The 19,749-nt window shown below is 40.3% G+C and overlaps 5 protein-coding genes across 9 annotated transcripts; all 5 read left to right on the top strand.

The window, feature by feature from the left end:
• The first annotated feature begins 12 nt into the window (after positions 1–12).
• On the top strand, positions 13–8,644 carry LOC124340669 (NFX1-type zinc finger-containing protein 1-like). Its single transcript, XM_046793290.1, has 16 exons — positions 13–291; positions 574–1,728; positions 1,791–1,869; positions 1,927–2,472; positions 2,545–2,739; positions 2,804–3,677; positions 3,742–3,825; positions 3,890–4,125; positions 4,194–4,694; positions 4,771–6,027; positions 6,090–6,484; positions 6,554–6,795; positions 6,863–7,034; positions 7,089–7,200; positions 7,263–7,462; positions 7,521–8,644. Exons 2-16 carry the CDS (start codon positions 608–610, stop codon positions 8,452–8,454), a joined length of 6,948 nt encoding a protein of 2,315 aa, XP_046649246.1. The 5' UTR covers positions 13–291; positions 574–607; the 3' UTR covers positions 8,455–8,644.
• Positions 8,645–9,385: 741 nt separating this feature from the next.
• Positions 9,386–10,598, top strand: LOC124342065 (rhamnose-binding lectin-like). Of its 2 annotated transcripts, none has more exons than XM_046795045.1 (5): positions 9,386–9,618; positions 9,692–9,920; positions 9,978–10,052; positions 10,156–10,170; positions 10,240–10,598. In XM_046795045.1, exons 1-5 carry the CDS (start codon positions 9,607–9,609, stop codon positions 10,527–10,529), a joined length of 621 nt encoding a protein of 206 aa, XP_046651001.1. In that variant the 5' UTR covers positions 9,386–9,606; the 3' UTR covers positions 10,530–10,598. The 2 variants fall into 2 exon arrangements, with proteins under 2 accessions (XP_046651001.1, XP_046650994.1); XM_046795038.1 differs by having other exon boundaries at positions 9,395–9,618; positions 10,147–10,170.
• Positions 10,599–11,042: 444 nt separating this feature from the next.
• LOC124342004 (L-rhamnose-binding lectin CSL3-like) lies at positions 11,043–12,102 on the top strand. The gene is made up of 3 exons (XM_046794965.1): positions 11,043–11,223; positions 11,301–11,340; positions 11,416–12,102. The coding sequence occupies exons 1-3, from the start codon at positions 11,161–11,163 to the stop codon at positions 12,006–12,008; spliced, it is 696 nt and encodes a 231-aa protein (XP_046650921.1). The 5' UTR covers positions 11,043–11,160; the 3' UTR covers positions 12,009–12,102.
• Positions 12,103–13,338: 1,236 nt separating this feature from the next.
• On the top strand, positions 13,339–16,556 carry LOC124342011 (L-rhamnose-binding lectin CSL3-like). Of its 4 annotated transcripts, none has more exons than XM_046794994.1 (5): positions 13,339–13,553; positions 13,636–13,675; positions 13,745–14,648; positions 14,782–15,844; positions 16,509–16,556. In XM_046794994.1, exons 1-3 carry the CDS (start codon positions 13,491–13,493, stop codon positions 14,329–14,331), a joined length of 690 nt encoding a protein of 229 aa, XP_046650950.1. In that variant the 5' UTR covers positions 13,339–13,490; the 3' UTR covers positions 14,332–14,648; positions 14,782–15,844; positions 16,509–16,556. The 4 variants fall into 4 exon arrangements, with proteins under 4 accessions (XP_046650950.1, XP_046650942.1, XP_046650957.1 ...); XM_046794986.1 differs by having other exon boundaries at positions 13,745–14,681; XM_046795001.1 differs by having other exon boundaries at positions 13,745–15,480; positions 15,631–15,844.
• Positions 16,557–16,607: 51 nt separating this feature from the next.
• Positions 16,608–19,730, top strand: LOC124321583 (eukaryotic translation initiation factor 3 subunit D-like). The gene is made up of 6 exons (XM_046784238.1): positions 16,608–16,644; positions 16,891–16,944; positions 18,519–18,563; positions 18,619–18,716; positions 18,776–18,918; positions 18,978–19,730. Exons 1-6 carry the CDS (start codon positions 16,608–16,610, stop codon positions 19,408–19,410), a joined length of 810 nt encoding a protein of 269 aa, XP_046640194.1. The 3' UTR covers positions 19,411–19,730.
• Positions 19,731–19,749: the final 19 nt, after the last annotated feature.

Here is a 19,749-nt window from a genome sequence, read left to right as displayed (position 1 = left end):
CTTGTTTCTTCATACTTGAAATTTTTCAAGGTCAACAAGGAAGAAGGAACGAACTTAGGTCAGAGTTCGGGCGGGAAACCTCACTGAGAAGTAGAAGTGTAGAGTTTGTCAGTGAATGCAGATGCAAACGCGTTGTGTTCAGTGTTCACCGTGATTAAATGCTATTCCAACTTTAGTGGAAGTTTGATATTTGACAACATTTATTTGCGAGACATTATAATACGACGTTCAAATGTGTGGTGACTCACCGTCGACAACTCACTCAACAAACAACTTTATTGTTTAGAACAAGTGAGTAATGCTTCTTTCATCTTTATGTTTACAGATATAATAAGGTTTCTCAGAACAGTTGCAAAAACGTGTTTTCGTCACGATAGAAATATTTCGTCTTCTGATGTTTACCGATATTGATAACCGACGTTGTTTACCAATGAGTTAAAATGTCCAACTTTTTCCATCTAATATTTGGTAGTAGTGCAATATTTACTGGTTTTCTTATCTAGCTGCTCGATTCGGATCACGTATTCAAACAATGACTCACGCAACGTGTTATATATTATCTACTTTACCTAGGAACGTTCGAGTTAGTGAACGAAAGTACTTCAAAATGGGTGGTCAAAAGAACGCGAAAAAGAAGAATGGTCAACAGAAGAAAGAAAAAATTGAAAAGGGTGCAAAAAGTGCACTCGTTTCTTCTGCAATCGGTGAACCAAACATCCAGCTACGTAAACTGTATGATGAACGTGACACTTTAGAACCTTCTGAAATGTTTTCTCGACTTCCAAATGCGACGGTTAATCTTGGTCGCGATGGATGGCTGCACCCAACCGACACAGAAGTCATCTGGCTCATACTTGGTACGTTCTGCGACATAATTGGCGATAATGATTTAAAGCAAATGGCGAAAATAATTGAAAGCAAGAAGCTGTACAACCAAGTTAGTTTGTGCTGTACACACATTCTAGAAATGGACGTTGAGAATTCTGGTAAAACTCTTAGGCTGGAACATTTGCTAAGAGCACTCTGCAAAACCACAACCCTTTACCTTACTATCGCTTCCAATGCAACCATTGCCATCCGACCAAATTTCTTTTTGGATCTCTACAATTCGACAAAAGACCCATCCATTCAAGTTCTAGGGATCAAACCAAGAATTATTGATCGCCTCCTGTTTATTCATTGTATGCTTACTGGTAGCGAATCAACAGATGATTCAGGATTCGATGCTCAAGAACTGATCCATGAAGAAGCAATATTTGCTGAAATTGCCGAGGAATCCAACATGGTCGAACCACCAGATAACATCGCCAACTGGGACATTGTACCGAATCATTATGATATTTTCCATGAGGGTCAAGTCTTCCTTCGTCCCAACTTATTACGCACATCTTATCCCGATCTCGAAAGTTATCAAGATATCCAATTTCGTCTTCTGATGGAAGATTTCATGCAGCCACTTCGGCAAGGCTTGGCTAAACTTACGTCCGGCCAGATTGGTCCACGGGGCGTCCAGGAGCTCCGAATTTACGAAAACGTCACCTTCAAAAGAAGTGGTCTTGTCCAGGATCGATGGCTTGTTCCAGAACGGGAATCTTCCTGGCGATTTTACAGGGTTAATTTTCAACGTTTACCACGAGTAAATTGGATCACCAGTCGACGTCTAATTCATGGCTCACTCGTTTGCCTCTGGGACGGATCGGATATTATTGTTGCTAGCGTCGCAAACAGGTTAATAGTTTACACACTTTTATTTTCAGTAATTGAGAGATTAACTTTTTATGACTTTACAGTAATCCAGAGGATTTGGCCAGTGGGCAGATTATGTTGGCGATCGAGTCGAAAGATGTGCCAGCAAATTTCATGGAAAAGGTAAATTGTTTTAGATATTTTGTTGTGATTGAAAGTAATCCATTTGTTATTGTTTAGACGTACGTGATGCTCGAATCAGTGGTCTTCTTTGAACCTTATCGAGCAGTCCTTCAAGTCCTGCAGAATTTTACGTACGATTCCTTTCCGATGATGGATTACTTTCTAGGATTTGAAAAAAATCCAATGCTTCCATCGTACCTCTCGGATTCGCCCATTTATGAGCTCAAGAATTCCGAAAAAGCCACTTTAAACATCTATAGCTTGATGGACTTTACTAGTTGGCCAAATGCCGAAGAATTGGGTCTAGATAGGAGGCAGCGTGAGGCCTTACAAATAGCCCTGACAAGTAGAGTTGCGCTAGTGCAAGGACCACCCGGTACTGGAAAAACGTTCTTGGCTCTGCGGATCCTTCGTTCATTACTGGACAACAAAAATCTGTGGCAAGGAAAAAATGGTGGAAATCCGTCGGATAAAGGAAGTCTATTGATGAAGCTGCAGTTCACTTGTGGACCAACCTGGCGTGTAAGAAATAAAATTTTCTGGAAAAGATACGGTGAAGATTGGAGCGACAATCGCTCACCTGTCGTGGTTATTTGCTTCACGGTATGCTCTTTATTCTGCTAATCTATTAGTTTTAATTTTCCTTCTAATAAATTCAATTGGTTTATTTCATAGAATCATGCACTGGACCAATTTCTAGAGGGGATACATGGATCGACGAATCGAATCATCCGCATCGGAAGTCAATCCAAATCCACCATTTTGGAAAATTTTAGCCTTTATCGGATTAAATCCAGGGTGATGGAGGAAATGTCTGATGGTCCATACTCTGAATCCAATTACCTGTACTATTTTTACAGGATGAAAGAGGTATGAAAGAAAGCATTCCGAAATCAAACAAATGCCTATTTACTTAATTTAATTATATTTGCAGATACGAGCCAAGATGGAAGTACAGATTAGTTTGATTAATACCAAAATGCACAATACTCAATTTGAGATCCTCAAAGTCCATGAACTGAAGCGAAGAAATATCATCAGTGCTGAGATAAGTGAAGTTTTCGAACAGGCGGAAAAGCGTCAAGCTAAACAAAAGCGCAAAGACAACATTCTTAAATGGTGGTTGGGATGGTCCAACCATCGGCAACTACTTAAGGTGTTGCGGGAGACGCGGATTGAGAACCGATACAGAAGTCAAGTGGCAAGAGCGGTCACAGCAATAAAAGAGCAAAATGCCGTTGAATTCCTACCAGAAGACCACGAAGAACTAGACTGTGATAACAATGATATGATCAAAGACATAATCGACGACGAAGATTACACTGAGGAATTGCGTTTGGCTAGGGAAGAAATCAGCGATGTAGCCCCTCCTGAACACAACAACAACGTCGACGATGGCGAATATGTTCCCTGGACTCAAGCCGAAGAAGAACCTAAAGATATTGAAGAAAAATTATTTGCAGATTTTGCCAACAACCAAATGGAGAGAATGCAGTACATTCGTGATCTTCTTTTGGCAATGCCATACGACAACTACCAAATGGAAGATTTCTCAGCGGACCAAATAATGTCTATGCCGTTAAGTAAACGTTGGATGCTGTTTGCTCAATGGAAGAGGCTTTATCAAGAAATAGTTAACCAGGATTTGCGCGATACAGAAAGGGATTACGAAGATAAAATCAAGGAGTATAATCAATTGAAAGGTAAAGCTCTTGCAGCTCTTTGCCGTACTGCTGATGTTATTGGTATGACTACCACTGGAGCAGCCAAAAACCGATTACTTCTAGAATCGCTCAAAGCTAAAATTGGTAAATCATTTGAGTGCTGATATTTTTTTATAATTCGTTCGTAATTTTTCCTTTTCCTTTTTAGTAATCGTGGAAGAAGCTGCAGAAGTGCTCGAGTCACACATCGTTTGTTCCTTGACGCCTGAATGTCAACAGTTGATTATGATCGGTATGAATGATTCCAAGTAGTTTGTTTTTAATGCCACAACTTCATAATTGATTTTGTTTATCAGGGGATCACCAACAATTGCGCCCTTCGGTGAACGTTCACCAACTGGCGACGAAATATCATTTAGACGTGTCCCTGTTTGAACGCCTCATCATGGGTGGAATGAAAGCTGTCAGGCTCGGCGTCCAACACAGAATGCGAGCTGAGGTAGCGCGACTCATCGTTCCAGCCATCTATGCCCAGCTGGAAAATCACAGCTCAGTCTATGACCACCCTCATGTCCCGGGAATGCTACATGACGTAATCAAATTTTCATCCTCCTTTTCATAATTTGAATTTTAATGTGATTATTCATCTTCTTCTTTTAGGTATTTTTCCATCATCACACTCACCCGGAGAAAGAAGACGGGAGCAGTTTTTATAATCTGCATGAAGTTGGCATGGCTCTCAATTTAGCTCGCTATTTAGTGCGAGATCAACAAGTTTCTCCGCACCGAATTACTATCTTGGCCACCTACACTGCTCAACTTCATCAACTCTTGGAAACGCGCAAGCAATTAAAATGTACCGAACTGACACATGTTCGTATGACGGTCGTTGATAACTTCCAAGGGGAGGAAAACGACGTCATAATCTTGTCTCTGGTGCGAAATAACAAACGCAACTCTGTCGGCTTCCTCCGCATCGACAACCGTGTCTGCGTGGCCTTATCCCGCGCCCGCAATGGCCTCTACATTTTGGGTAACATCCGTATGCTGTCTACTGCTAGCCCTCTTTGGGCTCATATGGAGAAAGTCTTAACAGAAAACGGAGAAATCGGCGAAGGAATTCCCCTACAATGCGACAAACATCATCAAACCGTTCACAAAGTAAAGAGATGAAATTTTATGTTTAATTTAACTTGTTCATAATCCAGTTTTTTTTTAAATTATTATTATTTTAAAGGTTATGGTGCCTGAAGATTTCCCAGTCGACCATTTTTGTCGTGAATTGTGTGGAGCTGATCTTCCTTGCGGCCATGCCTGCAAACTAGTGTGTCACAAAGACGGTCCACACACGCGCAGTTGTCTCGAAAAGGTCATCAAAATACTGAACTGTGGCCATAACCACTTCATGTCCTGCTCAACAAGTGTTTACGAAGCGGTTTGCAACGAACTTGTCCCTGTATTGAAGAAGCCGTGCATGCACCAGTATGATATCATCTGCTCACAACTACAAACTTTTGCCAAAACCCCATGCCCTGTCCTTGTTTCCAAGAAATTGACCTGTGGACACTTACAGCGAATTCCTTGTTCGGCGCCGCCCGATTCCGCACTCTGCAAAGCGCTTATAGAGTACAAACTGACGTGTTCCCACATTGCAACGATTCCCTGTAGCCAGTCGAAAATTCAGAGTTTTGCTCTACAGACTTACTGCAAGGAATTCGTTCACAAGAAACTGTTGTGTGGCCATTCAAAATGGATGAAATGTAGTGTCGATCCTCGAGGAATGGATTGCGGAATAATGGATGAACGAAAGCTAGATTGCGGCCATATTTCGAAATTCGTTTGTCCTGGAAAACCGATTGAAATCCCTTGCCTTACTTTGGTTGATCGTCGAATGCCTTGTGGACATATGCAGAAGAGTATGTGTTCGAAACCAGTTGAGCGATGCCATCAAGAAATTGTTCGACACCTCGATTGTGGCCACGACGTCAAATGTCTTTGCTGGAAAAAGACTCCAACCTGTACGGCCGTCGTTGGGAAGATGCTGATTTGTGGCCATCTACAGCCTGTTCGATGCATTGACGGAATCAACTCGGTTGTTTGCACCGTGGAAGTTGAAGTGCTCCATCCTCTGTGTTCACACATACAAGTGGTCCCGTGTTCAGTTGCCAAAAATGAAATTCAACTGCGAAGCTTCAAGTGTACGGCAGAACCATTGAAAATGCTGGAATGCGGTCACGAACTTCGTCTTCCTTGTGCTCAAGAGATCGATGAAAGCATCGTCTGCGATGTAATGATCAATTATACGCTTCCGTGCCATCATATGGTCATCATCCCTTGCAAATCGTCTGAAATCAAAGCCCAGGAGAAATGCAAAATTAAATGCGGAGCGATTCTTGATTGTGATCATAGTTGCCCTTTGCCTTGTCATGATCGCACTACCCCGCATACGTGCAAACAAACCGTTAAAAAGGAACTGAGTTGCGGTCATACTACGGTATAATTTTGTTATTTATTAAAGCCAATTCATTATAATGCAAATTAATGTTTTTTATGCAGGATTTGCCTTGTTTCCGGGAGACGGAGAAAGAAATTTGCTTCGCGCCTATGTCTATGCAGCGTTCCTGTGGTCACTTATGGATAACAACTTGTGGAGAATTGTCTTCATCGAACGACATCCCATGCTGTACAGTTGTAGAGAAACGGTTACCATGTGGTCACTTGGCTCGTGTCAAATGTTCTGTCCAGACTGACAAAGTTGTCTGCACTGTAAATACCGAACATGTACTCGGCTGTCGCCATACTGTCCCTACTAAATGTGGAGACTCACTGGAGAAAAGACTCAAACTGACTTGCAGTGTTGAAGAAATGAAAGTGCTGCGTTGTGGTCACACCTGCCACTTAAAATGTGGATCAAAGGAGGCCAGCAAGCCATTAAACAGCATTTTCTGTCGGTAATGGATTAATAATAGGATTAGACAAATTTCTTTTAAGAATAGCCTTTCATCTGGATTTATTCCCAGGGTTATGGTGGAAAAGGAAATTCCAAAATGTGGACACAAGGTCAAAGTTGAATGTGGGAAAAAGTTGTCCAAAAACGACTGCACTTCTATGTGTGAGAAAAAGCTGAATTGCGGACATGGCTGCTCGCTTCTTTGTCGGGAGCCGTGCGCTACCAAATCTTGTCAACAACAAGTCGAACTCGAAGGCATTTGTCTTCCTTGTGGCCATGGTTTGAGAGGAGAATGCTGTCTGCGTTACGCTGGTGAGTGAAATTATTTTTATAGTTTAGCTTTCCTGTAAGCCCATGTTTCGTTTTTTTTATTTTTCAGATCAAGACGTTATTGAAGCTAAAAAGATGGAGGTGGAAAAATGTACTTCTCCTTGTAAGATCAAATTGGCTTGCGGTCACCGCTGTACTGAACGCTGTAACGAATGTCTGGCCAATCGCTTCCATTCCGTCTGCGTTCAACGATGCAAAAAGCTTCTGATTTGCGGGCACAAGTACATTCAAATATTTAATTCAGTGGGACTCACAATTACATTGATATTTTTTAGGTGCGAAGCACAGTGTGGTAAAGCTTGTCCACCGTGCAAGAAACCTTGTGAATATCAGTGTGTCCATCAAAAGTGCTCTGAGCTGTGCAGTGACGAATGTACTCCGTGCATGGTAAGTCTTTTAAAAATGAATTTGCTTACATATTGAGATTACATTTTGTTATGTATCGACAGAGAAAATGCGCGTGGGAGTGCCCTCATGTATCATGCAATCACCAGTGTTTTGAATTTTGCAATCGGGAACCGTGTAACGAGCCTTGCCCCAAAAAATTCTCTTGTGGGCATCTCTGTAACGGACTTTGTGGTGAAATTTGTCCACCCAAATGTCCCTTTTGTGCGCGCATCAAACTACCTAACGCTGACAAAAAAGCAAGGTAAACATTAGATTGTTAATTCGCTATTGATCCACGATAATAATCCTTAAATATTTAGATATATTTATCTCGAGTGTGAGCACTTTGTCGAGGTGGAAGAAATGGATGAGTCGATGGCCCAAAACTATTCAAATGAAAACCCCATCTGCAAAATCCAATGCCCATCATGCCCGCAATGCAAGAAAGCCATCCGACACTGCTACCGCTACGGCGACCAAATCAAAGCCTTTTACGTAGATCTAATCAGCATCAAATGGGATTATGTCAAGGACGATTCGATGGTTGTCAACCATGTTGAAAAAATACGTCCATCATTGATTAAATTGAAGGGAGATGTATCTGAACTCAATGCACAGCTGGAATCGATCCTTCTTCAGGGCGTTTCCATTCGCAGTCTTACTAGGGACCAGTGCTGGGATCTACTTTACCGGATGCAATTTACTTACCTGATGTGCTACTTGATTAGCGACTCCAAGAAAAAGTATGCGACTTCCCTTGACAAGACAAAAAAGAAGGAAATGTTTTTGCTGGCCGAGCCTTCAGTCGAACACATTTTGGAGCGAATAAAAACGGGATTCCATTTCATGGAGAAATACGCCAACTCTGGCCAAGGATACTTCCAAGACTTGCTGAATGTGTGGAAACGTTTGGATTTGTATCGCAAGTACTTTGCATTGGAAGCCCTATCCGCTATAGCCCCCCCTTCTGTTCGCATTGACGCGAGACAGTTTGACAAGGCCGCCTCTGTTCTTAGCAAGAGGCAGCAATGGACCGAGACGGAAGAAAGCGATCTTGAAGAGTGGCTTGATCGCAAATCTATTTTTTTTAATGTTAACTTGACTAGCACGGCCAAAAAGAAGCTCAGGTGGCGCCTAGACATGAGTGAGGAATCCTGGTTCAAATGCTCCCTACCCTCATGTGAAGCCGTCTTCTCTCTTACCCGTTACCCGCAATGTCCCGAATGCTTGGACCTATCCGAACTGTGTTATTAACGATGTCTGTTCTTCCTTTCTTTCCAGTTTCTGTTGGATGCAATCCCGTGATAAAGTTGGTAAGGCGTTGTTTTTTTTTAAGTTCTGTTTCAGCATTTTTCATTCATTTTATTTGTTGAAGTATGTTTCTTTTCCCCTCTAACTTTAATGCTCTTTAATTCAGATTTAATACAGATTTTGAGAAGTACAATTCAACTTTTTTTTAAATCTGGGTGTTCAGTTTCATCCGACTACCTTGGATAACTCCCAAACGCTCAAATAGGAAATAAGTTGTAAAAGTCAATGACTTGTTTTCCATATCCCAGATTCAGAACTTTCTTTCTCCTGTGTGAAATTGTTTTACTTAATCTAAAATTGATTTCTCTTTTCTCCTTGGGGGTGTTGATTTATCTCTCTCTTATCACGCACGAGTCTGCTTCCTGAGAGGATTGAACTCTCGGCCTTTGGTTTACGAGACTCTGAGCTAAGAAGGCGTGCGTGTTCAATTCAATTTTTCATTTTATGAATTTGAACTCATTTGTTAATTGTGTCTAGACAGCCCTTCATTTTAACATTCAACACAATTGCTTCACCTCATTTCTTAGAAGCCATGCGCGGCGCATAGAGATCGGACTGTGTATCTTATGAATGTCAACAGCATTGAAGGAAAGAACTAGTTTTTCTTGAAATAACAAAGGGCGAGAAAAGCTCTCCTCCTTTGGTTTTTTTCTGACAAATGCCACTAAACGAAAGGAATTGTGTCATTGTGCATACATTTTACGCTACACAAATTTCTCAGAACTAACATTTTCGTGAGTTTTAATGAGCACGAGCATACCAGCGCACAATAGCGTTTAAACAAAAAAAAATCAATAGTAGTCCAGTTCTTTTATACCAGTTTACAGTCCCAAAGAATGGACGAATTGGGAAATTCAACCCCTTGGCTATCACCCATTCCCTTAGTCATGAAAAGTATCACGTGATATCACTATACTCTTTAGATTGGATAACCTTGAATCTCCCACCTCATTCCTGTAAATGGCAAGCAGCAACAAGAAAAAGATAGCGAGATCTCCTGATGCGATTTGTAAAATGTTATGCAGTTCAACGCTAGCTGCCACCCAACACAGACATAATTAACGCACGCGTCATAAGCACACGTCATTTGCTATCATGAAGAACTCTGTGAGTGAAAGTGTATCGTTAACATTTTTTTGTGAACTAATCATTTATTATCAATTGTGCTTCATTCCGTAAGGTGATTACCAATCTTCTATTGGTGGTCTGTGCGGCATCAACCCAAATACCGGCTCAGTGGACGAGCAGCAACTACATCAATAAACCACTTATTCTCCTAGCTGTACCTTTTCCTTATTTGGCAATTTTTGCAAAATCATCGACGGTGTCGGAGGAGACAACAACTCAAACAAATGCAAAAAATTATGCTCCCCGTTCTGTTCAAACGATATGTCCAAAGGAATCGACAGGTACAAAGTTGTTTCTTTTATTTTAGAGGCCCGTTTGATTTTCCTGTAACTTTTCAGAAAATGCTCAGCGCTTAACAGAAATGGAATCGCAGATTGATGTATTAAAAAAGGAAATAGAATTTTTAAAAACAGGTAATGGTGAACAATAAAATAAAACAGGTGACCTAGAAAATAATTTATTTCAATCTAAATACGGAAATCAAATCGTCTATTCCTTATTCGGCAGCGTATGCAGGTCTTTCATTTGCTGGTATGCAAATCGTACTTTCTTTTCTTGTTTCGCAAATTTTAATTAAATCAGTTGATTGGTGTAACGTAGGGACTGAGGAATCGTTCACGTGCGAAGGAGAATCCAATGTGATATCCTGTTCCGGTGGAAAAGGCATCGTCGTCGATTTCGCTAATTACGGCCGTACGTCACACCACATCTGCATCTATAATGAAAAAATCGATGTAATCAATGACTGCTACACCCCGTCGCATACCGAAATGATTAGCGGACGCTGCAACGGCCAAGCTAGCTGCATTGTGATAGCCACCAACGATTTTTTCGGTGATACCTGTCCTAACGTTTACAAATATTTACAAGTAAAGTACCGCTGCGTTTAAGACAATACTGGATACTGGAAATCAACAATATTTCAATTTTCTTTTATAATGAATACATTTTTTAAATAATTTGCTTTTTTTTTGTAAGGCAGCTAATGGCAGCAACTAGGAATTCTAATTCAACTTACACACAAAAAATGTAGCCTATTTGATCATGTAAATGAGCAAAAATGGATCAATAACTACCTACGTCGAAATCGAACGATATTGATGCAAATAACAAGTGGTCTTACAGATGTTCAGAGTAAACCAAAATGGCATTAGTTCAAACATATTCTTAGCCTGCGCTGCTCTGTGAAGCCTATGTCCAACAGGTCCCATCAAGTATTGACAGCTCAAATATTGTTATACCCGAAACAGATTAGCATATGGCATCTTTAACGGTAAACAGCGAATATACCGGAATATAGATTGCAACTGTTCAGCGTATTCTATAACAAATTGCAAGGTCTCTGGTGTAGTGGTGTTTACACTGAACCTGCACAGGTGTTGTTCGTAATTGAAATCGAATGTGCTTTTCCGAACGCACTGTCCATCAGCCCTATATAATCGTGTGAGATTTGTTGTGGTAACTCGTTATTCCACTACAAATTCTCGTAACTTCAACAGCACATCGGGAACGAAGCCGAAAATGATTCGAGCAGATCCGCTTCACTTTATTTGTTTTATTCTAGTCAGTTCTCTTGGCCTTCTGGTAAGTAATCGCATTTTTTTGTAGAACTGCAATTTAAAAAATGATAAACCCCAACAATAACGCAAATTCTTATTTAGCAACAAGTTGCAAGCCAGACAGCGCTCCAATCTGATCGAGGTAATTTTAATTAAGTTTTAATTCGAAATTTCAGGAAGAAATTAAATACTAGGCCTACAATCTTAATGTAAGCAGAGATCGACGAATCATTCACCTGTGAATGGAAAACCAAAACTTTAACCTGCCCCGATGGACAAGGCATTGTAATTGATTTTGCCAACTACGGCCGAACAACCCACCCAGTTTGCGTGATGGACCCGGTGCGTGACGCACCCAATACTTGTAGTACCCCGTATCACACCAACTTAGTCGCGACATTCTGCAATGGCCGGTCAAATTGCTGTGTCCCCGCTACCAATTTATTTTTTGGTGACCCATGTCCTACCATTGTCAAATATTTGCAAATCAAGTACCACTGCGAGACTTTGATCCCATCCGAGATCGATGAATCGTTTACTTGCGAGTGGAAATCCAAAACGTTGACTTGCCCCAGCGGCAAAAGCATCATCATCGATTTCGCCAACTACGGCCGTACAACCCACCCAGTTTGCGTGATGGACCCGGTGCGTGACGCACCCAATACTTGTAGTACCCCGTCTCACACCAACTTTGTCGCGACATTCTGCAATGGCCAGTCGAATTGCGTCGTCCCTGCTACCAATTTATTTTTTGGTGACCCATGTCCTACCATTGTCAAATATTTGCAAATCAAATATCATTGTGTTTGAATTTGAGAGGAAATGGAACGACTTATTAGTGAAAACTATACAGGGGAATTGTATTAGGATATTCGTGAAAATAAACGTCAGCATAGATATTTGGTTTGTGACACAATCTGTCGTCAACTGAAATATTTTTTTATCTTGAAATAGTTGCGGCCTATTTTTGTCGGGTAGGATGGCCGAACCGCCGAACCCAACAGGTACGGAAGTCAGCATATAAAAAGGAAAGTTATGGATTCGCTATGCCTTGATACCTGTGGATCCGGTTATTACTTATTAGTTATTCAACCCGTGTTCTTTTTTTAGCCATCCATCAAGGTGTCAGGTGTGTCAGTCAATTTCCAAATAAATCCATCAGGTTTTTCTTCTTTTATCATTCAAGTTCCTGTATATCAGATAACCACGTATGAAACACGCATTATCCGCATTTTCACTTTCTTATCAATTTTTAGGAACTATTCCTGTAAGGAGAGTGTGATGTTTAGTCTTTTGGTTGATATAAGTTTATTAAAGCACTGAACACATACACAAGCGATGACAAAAGAGGAATAATTGAGAAGGAGAGTAGAGAGGGAGAATAGAGAGGTAGAATGGCTGCTACTAGTAGAGGCTGAGGAGGCGAATGGAGGAGACCACGGAGTGGTCGATGACTGGACAGCTGAGGAAGCCACTGGTAGATGAATGGCGGCTCGGCTGGCTGTCGACTGGTTAAGAGCGTGTGACCGACTGGTTACTCTTCCGCTGGAGATGTTGTCCCAGTAGGGAGATTATAATGTAGTAGTTGCGTAATTGTTGTAATTTGGAGATAGCTCCAAATTACACGGTGATTCCCGTAGATTAGACAAAGGAAAAGGAATCCCGAAAGGTACTTGGTAAAATACATTACAGGTGACCTAGAAAATAATTTATTTCAATCTAAATACGGAAATCAAATCGTCTATTCCTTATTCAATTCAATTCAACTTACACAAAAAAAATGTAGCCTATTTGATCATGTACTATATGAGCAAAAATGGATCAATAACTACCTACGTCGAACTCGAGCGATATTGATGCAAATAACAAGTGTTCTTACAGATGTTCAGAGTAAACCAATGGCATTAGTTCAAACATATTCTTAGCCTGCCCTGCTCTGTGAAGCCTATGTCCAACAGGTCCCAGCAAGTATTGACAGCTCAAATATTGTTACCCGAAACAGATTAGCATATGGCGTCTTTAACGATAAACAGCCAATATAGATTGCAACTGTGCTGCGTATTCTAGAACAGAATGCGAGGTCTCTGGTGAGCGGTGTTTACACTGAACCTACACAGGTGTTGTTCGTAATTGAAATCGAATGTGCTTTTCCGAACGCACTTGGTGGTAGGTAATTTGTTTTCCATGACTAAAGCTAGCCCTATATAATCGCGGAGACTTGTTGTGATAACTCGTTCGACTACAAAATCCCGCAACTTCAACAGCACATCGCGCGCAGGGACGTAACCAAAAATGATTCGAGCTGATCCGCTTCACTTTATTTTTCTTATCCTAGTCAGTTCTCTTGGCCTTCTGGTAAGTAATCGCATTTTTTTGTAGAACTGCAATTTAAAAAAAATGATAAAATCCAACAATAACGTAAATTCGTATTATTTAGCAACAAGTTGCAAGCCAGACAGCGCTCCAATCTGATCGAGGTAATTTTAATTAAGTTTTAATTCGAAATTTCAGGAAGAAATTAAATAATAAAATCTTAATGTAAGCAGCGATCGAGGAATCGTTCACCTGTGAATGGGAAACCAAAACTTTAACCTGCCCCGATGGACAAGGCATTGTAATTGATTTTGCCAACTACGGCCGTACAACCCACCCAGTTTGCGTGATGGACCCGGTGCGTGACGCACCCAATACTTGTAGCACCCCGTCTCACACCAACTTTGTCGCGACATTCTGCAATGGCCGGTCGAATTGCGTCATCCCCGCTACCAATTTTTTTTTTGGTGACCCATGTCCTAACGTCTTCAAGTATTTGCAAATCAAGTACCACTGCGCTTGCCCATCTGAAGTCGTCGAGTCATTCACTTGCGAGTGGGATTCCAGGACGTTATCTTGTCCGAGTGGGAAAAGTATCGTCATTGATTTCGCTAATTACGGCCGCACTACTCACCCAGTTTGCGTGATGGACCCGGTGCGTGATGCCGTCAATACCTGTTCAACTGCAGCGCACACGGGTATCATTGGCCAACGCTGTAACGGGAAATCTAGTTGCGTCGTGCTGGCTACCAACGACTTTTTTGGCGACCCCTGTCCCAATGTTTTCAAGTATTTACAAATCAAATCTCATTGTGCTTAAATTTCACGGGAAAAATGGAGCGTCTTATTTAGGGGAAACTATTGGGGCATTATACTAGGATATTGGTGGAAATAAACGTCATAGAACTCTAATAATATTTTATTTGTGACACATCAATATCTGTCGTCAACTGAAATATTTCTGATCTTGAAAGTTGCGGCCAATTTTTGTCGGGTAAGATGGTCGCACCAAACAGATACGGAAGTCACAGCATATAAAAAGGAAAAGTTATGGATTCGCTATGCCTTGATACCTATGGATCCGGTTATTACTTATTAGTTATTCAACCTTTTTTTAGCCATCCATCAAGGTGTCAGGTGTGTCAGTCGATTTCCAAATAAATCCATCAGGTTTTTCTTCTTTTATCATTCAAGTTCCTGTATATCAGATAACCACATATACTGTAAAACATGCATCCGTATTTTCACTTTCTTATCAATTTCTTTCTAGGAACTATTCCTGTAAGGAGAGAAATAATCCTCTGGCGCCCGTTTGTTGCTGGCATAAGAAAATCAGTTAATCACCATTTCAAATTTCACTATTATTCTTCCAGTCCTTCCGAATGCAGTCATAGACGGACGTTTTTCCTTACCTACAGTTTGTCGTTCCATCAATCAGTTGATTCTGATACTACGTCACGCTGGAGGAAAGTGTATGTGGTCATAAAGAGCCTTTTGGGATTTTGAGAATGCCGTTTTTATTCGAACTCACTTAAAGCATTTGGAAAGTTGATGAGCCCTGGCGAAGGAGAACAACAGCGAAAGAAACGAAAGAAGAAAAGAAAACAAAAATGGAAAAAACGAGTTTCGAGCCAAAAGTTTTAATTCATTGGATTTTAAACAAAAGCTCAAATGCCCTTGCATTGAAGAAGATTTATTCAAATGCCCTTAATTAGAAAATTTCTTATTCGTCTCATTTAGACAACCGTCAATTGATTAGAGGAACTTGGTTGATTGCCCATGAATGCAGTCGATCAGTTGCTCTTGGAATACCTAAACGAAATTTTCATTTCAGTTAGTTTGTATTTTAAAAGACATCTTAGAAAAACTCCCGAAAAAAAAGGGTACTTGACTAACACGAATATAAATATCCACGTATGCGCGGATTGGGTAGACGAAGGCACGTCCCAGCAGCAGCCGCAAACAAAAAGTAAGTAGAAAGAATGAACATCAAAAACTGACTTTCACGTGAACTTTTCTCTGCTGGGAACGCCCAGCTCAGCAGTATAGAACTCGGGCTATTTGGCACAACCGTTTCTCTCTCGGCACAGCTGTTATTTCATTTTTTTTTTCTCGGCAGTCTTCGGTGAGCGACGAGTTGCGCTAGAAGTACCTTTTTCATTCTGTGTTGCTGCCACTAAAAAGTTTTCCCGAATTGCGCCTCCTTTCCTTTTCTGTGTCTTGAAAATTGAACGAAGCGAAACGATGAGGTGATTGGATGCCCAGAACAGTGAACACAGCAGCAGCCGCACTTTCTAAAATAATAAAAAAACTCCATTTCCTTTTCTTTTAAGGTAAGCCTTTGAATAAAGTAAAAAGAAACACGAATTTCTCGTGAGCGGAAAATTCATCATCACAGCAGTGGCTATGTTATGTGGGTTTTGTATATCCCTGTTGGGTTTCGTTTCGCTTTCCACTTGGTACGTGCCGAGCGTGAGCCAACAGTTCGTCGCTTGTATACCGAATGCATTTCCCACCGACAAATTAAAATAAAACATGACAACACGAGAAGAAAAATCCTGAAGTTACTAAGCGCTCACATGGAAGGCTGGGCTATTTTTGATTCTCTTAAAGTCGCACCGTGTTTTTATATTTATACATATTTTTACATCGGTCGCCCTTTTTTTTGTGTGACCCTGATGCTCAAACGTCGCTGTTGTGTGTGCATCGCTTTTTAATTTTATTTTCGGTTCCCCTGTCGTATTCCCCACACTTCGATGCCAGCAGATGTTGGAAAGTATAAACAAATGTCCATCGTGACTGTACTATCTGGCCAAACAAATATGTAGATCGTTTTATTCTTGCAACGTGGTATATACAAAACTGACCTAGTTTCGATGAGAGACAAAATTTCTCCCTCGGTTTCTTATTAAGTTATTAATAATAATAAAAATTATTCGTGTACTGGCGATTGTAATTAATCATTTGATCATTTTTTTTTAACTCTCCCTTATCAAGGTGATGAAAGGAGTGTAAGAGTGAACAAGAATTTTTTCAACTGAAAATTAAAAAGAAAAATAAAAAGCTGAAAAAATGTTGGGGCCAAACGCATGCACAATGAAATGCCCGCAGTGCCAAGCGGAAATTCAAACTGGTATCAAAACCAAACCTGGATTGGTTCCTATGTTATCGGGCATCTTGATTTGTTTTGTTGGGTACAAAAAAATTTTTTTTTAGCTGTTATTTAAATTTGATAGGTTGTCCTAATGGTTTGACTTTCACTTGATTTCAAACACAGGTGTTTTCTAGGGTGTTGTTTAATACCTTGTTTCAGTAAGTTAATTATTCATAAACAAGTTCCTTGAATTTTGTAATTGTTATCAAATTGTTATCATTATAGTTAAAGACTGCCTGGATGTCGAACATTTCTGCCCCAGTTGTAATGCATACCTCGGTCTGATACATTATCTATTTATCTATTTATACACTGCGCCATTCTCACGTATAATTTTTTCTACTCAACTAGGTCGTTTCAAGCGGTTCCTCTAACTCTCGCGGTTCCTATCCAATGTTTTCCTGCACTGCTTATTAAGTATTCTGATTGGACTTGATTTCTTTCTTATGAATTTTGCTGAACAATTTCAAACCTTTTTTTCGTGTTTTAAAAATACATACGCTTTTTTTTATAAATCTAGTTTTTCTTTCTTTTGAGGTGTCATTACGTCACAAAGTAGATAAATACGAGAATAAAATTTTTTTTGTAATAAAAAACGCATTGAAAAATAAAAACTTTTAGATAAATAATTTCCCGATAGGGATTTATCGGCAAACGACCCTGTCCTCCTCCCACCCACCCACCACCCCACCCGACCCCACTCCACCCACCTCCCACTCCGACTGTGCGACGACGTCTCTTTCTTCTACGGCTCGATGGCTGTTTTCGGGGTTTTTCACTCGATTTCTCTCTGGGAGGTGGCGCTGTTCCTCTCGGAGAGATAGGGAAACGATTTTCGTCTGGGGGGTTCCATTAATGTTTTATACGATTTGCGGGGTTTTTCGTGACGGTATGCAAATCGCGACCGTCTTGTAGAGGAGATGTTATTACAAGGAGCCGTCGTGGTCCCGCTTGGATTAAAGGATAGGGGTCGGCGTGAGATAAATCGAAGAAAGAATGACTTTTTTTTAGTTATTTTTTCTTCCGTCAGGTGGTTCTGACGCCAATCCATAATTCAAGGCCGACGAACTTCAACGCGGCCTTGGATTGGAATCCAAAAAAAAAACAAGGCTGGCTGCTATTCAAAAACAAAACAAGGCTGGCTGCTAATCAATCAACTGAATCAAGGCAAGTTTAAAGAAAAATGTATGTAGTCAAATTTTAAATAATGTATAGGTAGTATTATCCTTTGATTGTAAATTGTTTTCCCTACTACGTAAAGCTGGTACAATAGCCGTACGGTTTTTTATATACCGAAAAGCATTCATTCATCATGGAGTCCAGGTATAATTAAATTCTGTTGGTCTCTTATTGAAATAAATTGTCCTTACTTAACGAAATTCAAATTTGGAAATATCAAAGGATGATTTACGATGTGATGGTAGAACAATGCTGGATTATCACCCTTTAATTCTTGAAACTACATTAGTTTCCAATGCCAGTGGATCGGCAAGGCTGAGACCTGCAAACTCATCAACATCTGGAAAATGAAATTTACAAATTCCTACAAAGATCCTATGCTTCAGGTGATACAATTAATTTATCTCAACTTTCTTTATTGACACGACAGCAACATTGGTTCTTGTATGTTGACATATTGATATAGCTGATGTGATATTTCCACCAATCAAGAATTTATCATGAAATATTTTAATGGCATTAAAATAGATTCTTGAATGTGGAGGGAACCCTTATGATGTAGTGTCATTGGCTGAGAAATCGGCTCTTTATACAACCCAAATTCCATTAAAATAGCAACCATGGACGGATATCAACCAGATCTGGAGCTCTAAGATGATCCTTATGTTACCAAGAGACTAAACACAGAGAACATTCCTTGTGGACTGACTTTGATGAAGGTTTGTAAGTTAAAACTTTAAATTTGAAATAAATAGTCTAATACTAAGTTTTCAGGAGGTGGTGTCCTGGTGGCACGTTGCGAACATGACGCTATCACCGTTGGATCGGCTGGTGATAACCAATTTATCAACATCAAAGAATGGGACTCAAGGGTATGCATATTTACTGTTCGTAATGAAACTGTGTCTTTAAAATGATTTTGTACTTCAAGTTGTCTGGTGAAGTCGAATGGCGCCAGAAACTGGACACTCAGCGAGGTGCTGTTCAGGCCAACGAGCTGAAGAATAATGCATGCAAGCTAGCAAAATGGACTGTGCAAGCTCTGCTCGCCAACTCTGATTGGATTAAATTCGGGTATGTGAAGGCTCCTGTTGTCCTTCGAACATTATTGTAACTAATATTGATTGCTTCAGATATGTTTCCCGTATGCACATACGAGATACATCGCGTCGTGTAATCCTTGGAACACAGCAGTTCCACCCGTCAGATTTCGCATCGCAAATCAACCTTAACATCGACAATGCTTGGGGCATTCTCCGTTGTATTATTGATTTGTGTATGAAGGAAGAGGATGGCAAATATTTGTTGGTGAAGGATCCTAACAAGCCCGTCATTCACCTTTACAAGGTGCCCGATATTACGTTTGAGAGCGACGATGAAGCATTTTTCGGAGAAGGAGAAGGTTTGAAACCAATCAATATCGTAACGTGCGTGTGTAACTGCTGGCTTGCTTTTTTTGCTTGGGTGTTGGCCTCTCTTTTTTTTTACTATCAAAGATTAAATAAACACGTCCAAGCAGTTAATCAAATTTCCCTACATTTGTACGCCGTGTTACGTTTTGCTTGAATTCGAAGCTCGAGCTTTGTATTTATGTATAATATCTAACCACCAGTGGAAGTGCTTGGCTTCTTGGGGGAAAAAAACCTAATTAGATATGCGACATGACTTAAGGTAGTTTTAAAAAAGGCGCTATAAAACGCATGATTTCATAACGACAACTACGAAATGGTAAATAACAATGTATTCATTTTTTACACATGAATAAAAGACGAGTAACGGCTGATACAACAAAAGAACAGCTCTTCCACTAATTCCCCAATCTACAACAATACTACGTTTGTAATGATCGTTACATGGAATAAAGCACTTATGAAGCTTCCAGTTTACTTATACAGCGTTACTTTG

Source organism: Daphnia pulicaria, chromosome 1 (genome assembly GCF_021234035.1).
Source record: "Daphnia pulicaria isolate SC F1-1A chromosome 1, SC_F0-13Bv2, whole genome shotgun sequence".
Classification (NCBI taxonomy): Eukaryota; Metazoa; Arthropoda; class Branchiopoda; order Diplostraca; family Daphniidae; genus Daphnia; species Daphnia pulicaria.
The sequence above is the reverse complement of the archived record's forward strand: the minus strand, read 5'-3'. Positions and strand labels throughout refer to the sequence as shown.